Source organism: Centroberyx gerrardi, chromosome 13 (assembly GCF_048128805.1).
Source record: "Centroberyx gerrardi isolate f3 chromosome 13, fCenGer3.hap1.cur.20231027, whole genome shotgun sequence".
NCBI classification, from domain to species: domain Eukaryota; kingdom Metazoa; phylum Chordata; class Actinopteri; order Beryciformes; family Berycidae; genus Centroberyx; species Centroberyx gerrardi.
In genome coordinates this window covers 19,571,567-19,579,967 of record NC_136009.1, presented here as the reverse complement: position 1 = coordinate 19,579,967, position 8,401 = coordinate 19,571,567, and the positions used below count along the sequence as shown (strand labels likewise).

Here is an 8,401-nt window from a genome sequence, read left to right as displayed (position 1 = left end):
AGAAAAAAGGATTATCTAGTTTATATCCTCAGCCAAGTAGAAGACCTAAAGCTGAACCCATTCTCCAAGGTGATAGCCAATAAACGTGAATTTCAACGCATTTTCAAGCTGTTAATCGTTTGGTTGCATTTGCAGGGCCATTATGTGTAATCACAAGAGGAACATAATCAGTTAGGGGAGAATCAAAAAGCTGTTTAGAGATTATTTTAGCTCTTAATATCTATCCTTGAAGAATCTGTCTGATCTAGGCTATGTGGTCTATTTAATTGAGAAAGAAAAGTGGGTCAGAGTTTAAGGAGAAAAATACAGTGTGTGAACATTAACTTTTTAATCTCAGCATACACCAGTAAAGGTGATTAAAATGACCAACCCTAACAGAAAATCACTATTCCTATAGTATTCCGGATTTTCTGTGCTCAATAGTGAGTAGGCTATACGTGATTTTATCGTAGCCTATGGTATTTTTAAATCTCACTATATCTCAAATCACTAGCCTATAACAGTCCTGTATTATTGTTTTGTTGTGATATTCCTACAGTATCCTTGCAAATGTATTATAGGTTTATGATATATGTTGAGATATGTTAAGATATATGTTCTTTTTCGTTGGGGGAATGGGGGATATTTCAAAGAAGTGCTGCAATTATTCCATTACAAATAATATTATTATAGGCAAGAACAGAAAACATTCATCTACATCTGAATACCTACATCCCTACAAAATAGAATAGAATAGAATAGAATAGATCCAGATAAAATCATAGGCCTAACTAAAGGCATACATTACAAACATCTGAATGATTTACATCACTGAAAGAATAGAACTGAATGGGATAGAATATAATAGAATAGAAAAATACACTGATTTCTTAATATCTGAACAACAAAGAGGCCTACTTGTTTTTTTTTTAACTTGTATTACTCCCCCCAACAGCGGAACTAATTCACTGAAACCTTAATAACCTTATATAGCCTAAACGGTAAATGAGGAGCAGCAACATGTTGCCATCACACTAGTACTCCTTGAATGCGCCTCGGTGGGGCGCATGCGCAGTGCTTGACATTTCGAAGTTGCTTCTCCGGGGTGTTTGAACAGGAAGGCGGACATGTTGGTCAGGCTGTGGGAGAAAATTGGGCATCGTCTGTTTTTTTTTTTTTTTTTCGAAAAATAACATAGATTAAAATCTGATTTATATGTATGTAATCTGGAAAAAATCCGTCTGGATGTATAACGATCGACAGTGAATGACAATGCACGGCATGCAGCGGAAGGACTGCCGCTGAACGTTTTAACAAGACCGTGTTTTAAACTGATCGAAATTTGGAAGAAGCAGAAGTTTTTTTCCACCACTTCTACTTTGCAGCTGTCAGACTCGTTTGTCTTTTTGCAAGGGCCTGGCACAGATATGGACACGGGCCTGGACTAACATTGCCACATATGGTGCTTTGCAAATAGACGTTATATTTAAGTTTTAGTTGCCTTTTGTTTGGATGCACCAACATTTTTAAACCCTTATCCTCTGCGGCATCCTGTGGAGGCTGACTAATCTGTTGCCGCATTTATCTTTTGCTAACTGAAGTTGTTTGCCACTCATACTGGAAAAGAACATCTTTAATTTTTGAAAATGTGGCTTTTGTATATTCAACGCAACTTCAAACGCTTCGTTGTTTGTGAGAACCCGAGAAGAAACACGTCTTTTCTTTGAAGTGCAGTTTAAAGTTCACACGAAGAAAGGAACATTTGGCTAGCTAGCTACCGCTGGCTGCTAAGCTAGCGGTAGCCTTCTAGCTCGTCAGTGAGCTGTTTTTTGTTCATAACTCAACAGCGGAACTCAATTTAACAGCAAAAATGTCAGCTGGAGAAAGTTTGGAGGCTCGGTTTGAAAAAATCGATGCCATGTTGAAGGACCCCAAGTCAGAAATAAACACGGATTGTCTACTGGTAAGTTTGTAGCTTGCTAGCTGGCTAAATTGCTAGCCAGTCAGCCATTGGGCTCAGACTACTCCTTGGAGCATAAATTCATTCCGAGACTGAGAAGTTGGCTCATTGTCACTGAAGAAAAGTGCTAATATTGACGCCGACAGGCCAGTTAGTCTCGTACACCGAAGCAAGTTCAGACACCTTTTGTGCTCGTACATATCTCAAGGATTTACGAAAGACGAAGCAATCAGCAGTTTGAGCCTGTGCTGTTTCCAATGGTCAAACATGAGCTTATTCTCAGCAAAAATAATGAGACTGTAATTGCTAGGAGTAAGGTTGATGTTTATTTTCCACGGAGATGGAAACCCCAGCCTTCATAACTTGTGATATTGAATGGTTACACAGGGGGACACTAACAGAAATGAAGAGGCAGTAACACTGAAAGAGTGAAAGATGGCAACAGTGTTTCTATTCTCTACAAAGAGAGACACTGGTCAGATTATCTTTTGGTTTGCACCAGTTGAGATGATGGTCATGTGTGACAGCATCTGATCAACTGGAATTGGATTTGAGCTACCAACCACTAAACCTGATATAGGTCTATGCTGTTACTAGTGCTCCTTTTAGTTGGTTATGAAATTGAGGGTTATAGGCTTGATGGTGTGCTGTTTTGTCTAGATTTTCTTATCTGAGCTGTATTTGAAGTGATAGGCTGCCTGCTTACCACTGCCTGCAAGCTTGTTCTAACCTGCAGGCCTCCAGCTGCATCAGTACACCTGTTGGCTGGAGTCTGCCCTGGCTGCTTCCTGTCTCTGGGCGACAACTCATGAAGTGACTCCTCTGTCTGGGGAAGAAGGCGGCTGCTGCCACGTGCTAAACCCCAGAGCAACACCTTCATAGGTTTTATTACACAAGGCAATCCCAGTAACTGACTCACTGTCGAGTGGATGCTAAGGGGATGTTGTGTCAAGTGTTTGTTGATATTTGGAGCATTTCAGCTTGGGTGACAGTGACTGTGAATATTTTCACAGCGATTTAGCTATTAGTGACTCATGGGAGCCTTTGTGCTCAGATGCTGTATAGTTTGATCAAGCCAAAACCTCACATGTGGGTAATTAGGCTATGTGGTAAATTCTGGCCTGAATCTCCTGGGATTGCCCTTGGCACTGACGTTTTGTGTTTGCAGGTATGTCTTGAATTGTATGAGTTTTGTCTTAGTCAGAGGAGTCCAGGTTCACTACTTTAACTGGCAAGGTAGGTAGGTGTGTGTCTGTGTTGGTTACACAGTAGTTCCATTGTAATGCAATCAGGTGTTCTCCATATAAGGTCACACTGTTTGATTATGGCCTCTAATTCACCATCAGAGTATCCTGATTGTATGATATAGAAAGTATGATTAAATTCTCAGAGCATAAGACAGAGTGGCTTTCTGAGGAAGGGAACATTAGGGATTCAGTCTCTGTTTTTGGGAGGAGGCTTTCCTTTAACCCCACCCACACACCCACCTTGGAGTATTTCTGTGTAGGCTGCTGTAGATATAGCTGGCTCTTAAAAAAAGAAGTTGCTTAGTCTCTCTGTGACCTCCCATCCTGCTGTAGAGAAAGGCAATTAAACTCACCTAAAAGTGCACACGCTCTGCATTTTTAATGGCAAAAAGCTGTGGGGACTGTTCCTGCCCGCAGCCACACACACAAGGGTGTTGTTCCTCTTTTTTCCCCTCTCTGCAATCTCCCTCTGATCAATGAATGGAGGCCTTTTGCTGAGGCACTCTCCGCCACCATGCAACTCCACCCACAGCTTAATAAAATTCCATGCTAATCAAATAACCTCTTGTCTTTGACTGGCCTGGAGTCCCCTGTGTGTCCCTAAGCCATTCTGCGCGTCTGGAGAGAGAGTTGAGACCAGGCAGGCAGCTCTGAGGTAGCTGGGTGTGGGCTCTGCTCTCTACCCATAAACCAAAATTATGTGGACTGAAGACTCATGTTTCTGAAGGCCTTGAATCAGGACATTTAACTCATAAAGCAGCCAACATGCTTGGCTATGAGTAATAGGTTCCATCAAAATGCACAATGCAAGCCTTTTACTGGCTGTGTTTCTGTACCTGAGTCTTGAGCTGGTATTGCCTTCTGGCTGCAGTATAGCACTGGTGTGGTGGTGGTTGTATTTTTTCCCATAGAAGCCAGGCCTGTGTTGTGTGATGGTGACATTTGGCCTGCACCTTCCCACTCAGCTCAGGGGTGGCCTGTCAAGCACTGTATTCTAACCCTGCCATCCTTATCTTCACCCCCTAAATAATTTCTGCTGGAGAGAAGAGGGCCTTATCTGGGATGGGCTGCCTGCCCCCCATCATTGTGCTCCAGGCAGGCTCCTAAGAGCCATTCTGAACAGGCAGAATTCCTGGCATTGTGACGGGAAAGCTCTCTGACATTAAGGGGCTGAGTATTGTCCATGTATGTTGTTTTTTCTGTAGACGTTCAATTGCTCACATAGAATCGCTTCTTTCAAATGATACACCTGGCATCAACATCCTTGAGTTTTAGTGGATTCTCTGAAATGGTAGCGTAGTGGAAATTGATTACTACTAGCCAAGTGGTACATTGCTAGTGGTTTTTGCACTGGGTCATTTTATAATAGAGTCAGTTCACCAATTGGTGAAGTGGAATTGCTGAGTTGATATGTTTGAACTTGTTGTGTATGGGCTTTGCCCTTGTTTGAGATGTATAAAAGCTTCCTGGCATAGCCTAGTCTTTGTTCTTGCTTTGACACTTGGGGTGCATTAGCCTCACTATGTTTTGATCCCTCTTTCATCTGTTATTTGGACTCTAAATCTGTAATAAGGCTAATTACAGGAAACAACTAGGCTAGTAAACCAGATTTCAGACAGTGATTGACTAGGCATTTAGCTGACGTTCTTATTCTGAAGTGACTTACAATAAGAGTTAATTAAGATGAAGTTACTAAATCACCAACATTACAGATGGTACAATTTATGTGGTAGTCCAGTGGGATACAAAAACCCAAAATCTGGTTACCCTGACAAGCGTATTTGGTTGTCTGTAAATGCTTTTGAATTTTGAGTTATTAATTTACCAATACAGAAACTGTTCCTTCAGTAAGTGCATGAGATGTTGCCAATATTGGCCGCTGAAAATAAATTAGGCTATATTTATTTGCACGGCAATATCAGTATTGAATGAATTGGATGAGAGGCTTGTTACAAATCATGTCATTACAACTAAAGTTAGTTGGCTGGCTGGCAAACAAGCTATAGAATACAATTTGCTCTATATTGCCAAACATTACAGAAACTGTGAGATGTCTCCTTTTCTTGGCTGAAGTTAACTTGGTTATTCGCTCATCTCTGATTTTAGTTGCATTGTCACCATCAAAACATTACATGGTTTCCATTTCAAGCAAGTCTGCTCGACTCTCAGGCACTCGCACCCTTTGACACAACTGCTTAACAAAAATCAGGGCAACACTTTACTCTGACTTTGGGCATTCAAAGGAGCCAATCATATACAGCCACACTAGGTCAAAAAACAATGAGTACCATGAACAAATTAGACTGCTCTTTTTTGTGCAATGCTGCATCAAATGCACAGTTTACAGTTACTAGTGCCTGAAACAGTTTCTTTTATAATTTCCCTCTAGAGAGCATTCAGAATGGTTTGATGAACCATTCTAGTGAGGTGCAGAGTCCTAATTGACTTGCATAATAAATCTGGTAAGGCCAAACTTGAGCAACAGCCAGAGTACACTCAATCCTTGCCTTGCCTATGTAGGGTGCCTGCTCTCGTTCCAGTGACCTTTGCCTTTAATGGACAAACTCCACCTGTAAGGTGTTGCCTGCACTGATAACGCAGCTATAGGCTGTATGGCTTCTAGACTCAGTAATAGACAGATCTGCACCATTCTCACAGAAGGAGATGTTTGTAATGCTGACGTGCATTGCTTGGCATCTACACATGGCATGTAGATCTATATGTCAAAGGACTGTGATTGTGACTATCATAGCTAAATAAGTCAAGAGAATATGCATAAAATTTGTACAGCAGCGTACAGCTTGTACTTTTATTACCTAACATATAACCTGAAGACTAGGCTAAGTCAAACAAAATCATTCGACCTTGCTTTTTATGTGGGCTATTCATTTTCTATGGCACAATGTTAAGTGAGATGATGACAGATCTTCTCATTCATTCTTTAATGATGAAGTAGGCTACATTTCCTTGAGTTTGAAAAAAGTATGGATTTGTTGTAAAGGTTATAGTCAGCATTGCATCCATCCCCTATTGTCAGAATGGTTCAGGGCTGTCAGTTGTAAACTGCTCTCCTCAGCTATTCAGCTATGGGAACAACAATTGACCGAGCTATTTGTAGCTCTGCATTCCCTCAACTGACTGATCATGTGCAGGAATGCAGACTAAAATGATCCAGTCTGTTAATAAATGGAAAGCTTCTTCCTTTGATTTAGCCTACCCATTGAATTTCACAGCCTCCTGCTTTTTTTCATCTTCTAAAATCCCAGGTAGTTTGTCGCACTTACAGAGGAATCTGCACCCCCCGGTCAGTGGAGATGGTCGAAAGCGAGTTGAGATCCCAGGTCAATGTTTAATGTTGGTTATTTGTTGGCGTGAGGTCAGATGTACTGGCCAACGCAGGCAGGCACAGTGGAGTTTTGCTTGAGAATCCAGGGCTCAGTCAGTAGAAACACGTGAGTGCTCCTCTGTTGGAATAACTCAATTATATTTTGACATGAAAGCTTTTGTGACAGTGATTCTCTCTCACTGGGGCCTCATAAGGAAATGGAATGCCCCTGTTTTGCCATGCCTGGGTTCACTGTCACTGCCATTTATCCAGTAGGGTTGTTAGATATGCAGTCTTTCTAGGTAAGTGGGATTTCCTGTCAGTAGATATTATGTACTGCAGGAGTGTGCAAAAGGAGTTTGGGCCAAGTGTTGTGTCCAAAGAACTCTAGCAAAAACTCGGGCCAGGAGAGTTACAAAGTTGCCCAAACTGCTATATCCCAGAGCAGATGGAGATAAACCCTTAGATATCTATTTCTATCTCAAGGCCTGTCCCAGAAACCTATGCTAAAACCTAGTTAGGGATGAGGAAGCAATGTGGCATTTCATGCTTTGAATGGCTTCATTGGTCTATGTGATCACAATTGTGTTTACATGGGCACGGCCAGCAATGGCACTGCCTTTATTTGCATGGCGAACTGAATGGCTGTCTGCACAATTGCTCACATGTGGAAAGCATATTGTCCTCAAGAGGTGGCAGAAAGGGAAGTGAGAAGTAGAGCTCGACTTAGGCCAGTCCGCATGCCTTGTGCTGGCATGCAGCGAGGGAAGATGTGGCTGAGTCGCCCATGGAAATTTTAACTCCAACTTAAATGTCTGGAAAAAGAGCCTGTGTGTGGATTTCTCTCCCCTAAAGCTTAAAGAAATAATTGCCATGTGTAATGTCAACCACTGGCTTGTGTGTTTTGTATAACTATACACTCTCAAAAATTGCCGCATTTCATTAATGGGGAGATGATGAAAATGTTTTTTATGTTATTATTCAGTAATCCCAGAGATGTGTCACCCTCTGCCTGGAGCAGCATCAGCAGAAATAGGATAACGAGGAGCCCTGCAAGCTCCGGTTTGTTTTCCCAGCCATTTTCCCAAGACTGCCACATATGATTTGTTGAAGTTCCACCGTTTGAAATGAAACAGCCCGTGGGCCTGCTACCACCCTTTGCTAGCTGTACTGTGCAGTGACTGATTTTGCGCATGGTTTAGCCCTATTTTTATTAGGGTTGAATGTTGGAATATTGAGCATTGAATATCTAGCAACTATTTCTGTTGAAACGGCCCACAATCTCACTATCTGTTTGAATTTGATTTGTGTCAAGTGCTCATGCCCAATTGATTCTGGGCTAGCCTTACAATGCATTAGGATTTCTCAGTGGCTAAAGGCTAGATCTACATGTATCGGGAATTCAAAGCCTTGGTCTGTTATTGCTATTTAGCTCCACCACTGTAGCAATTATTTTTTCCCATTTTGTTCTGCACATTGATCGTTGATGCCCTTTCCCTTCTGTTTGCCTGGAAAGCAGCAAGAAACTCCTGAGCCTTCGGAAATGCCAAAGCTAGAAGGAGTGCTGTAGAAGTGCTTATCTGGGAACAGTTTCACCACTGGAAATCAGTGAATGACTAACCCAGAAAGGGCTTTTTTATTGATCCTGGATCAGCAGTCTTATTCTGGTTAGCACTGCTTTGGAGCTCTTTTTGGGCTCGGTCCTGTTGGTGCTGGGGGCTGCTCCACCTGGCCCAGCGGCTTACAAGAGTGGTCAGATTGCTAAAGCAGGAGACAGATGATGTTAGGTCAGTAGCTGCATTTACATGGAGCCTTTTATTCCACTAGTAATCAGAATAGTAGCCCAATCAGAATAAAAATGACTCATATAACCACCTCAATCAGAATAAA

At 41.9% G+C, this 8,401-nt stretch overlaps 1 protein-coding gene across 3 annotated transcripts in view; it reads left to right on the top strand.

Annotated features, from left to right (window-relative positions):
* The first annotated feature begins 1,163 nt into the window (after nt 1-1,163).
* rock1 (Rho-associated, coiled-coil containing protein kinase 1) overlaps nt 1,164-8,401 on the top strand; it is a 36,207-nt gene continuing 28,969 nt past the window's right edge. For all 3 annotated transcript variants that reach the window (XM_071910841.2, XM_071910839.2, XM_071910838.2), the window contains exon 1: nt 1,164-1,942. In XM_071910841.2, coding sequence (XP_071766942.1) covers nt 1,850-1,942 — 93 coding nt within the window. In that variant the 5' untranslated portion in view covers nt 1,164-1,849. The remainder of the gene's footprint in view (nt 1,943-8,401) is intronic.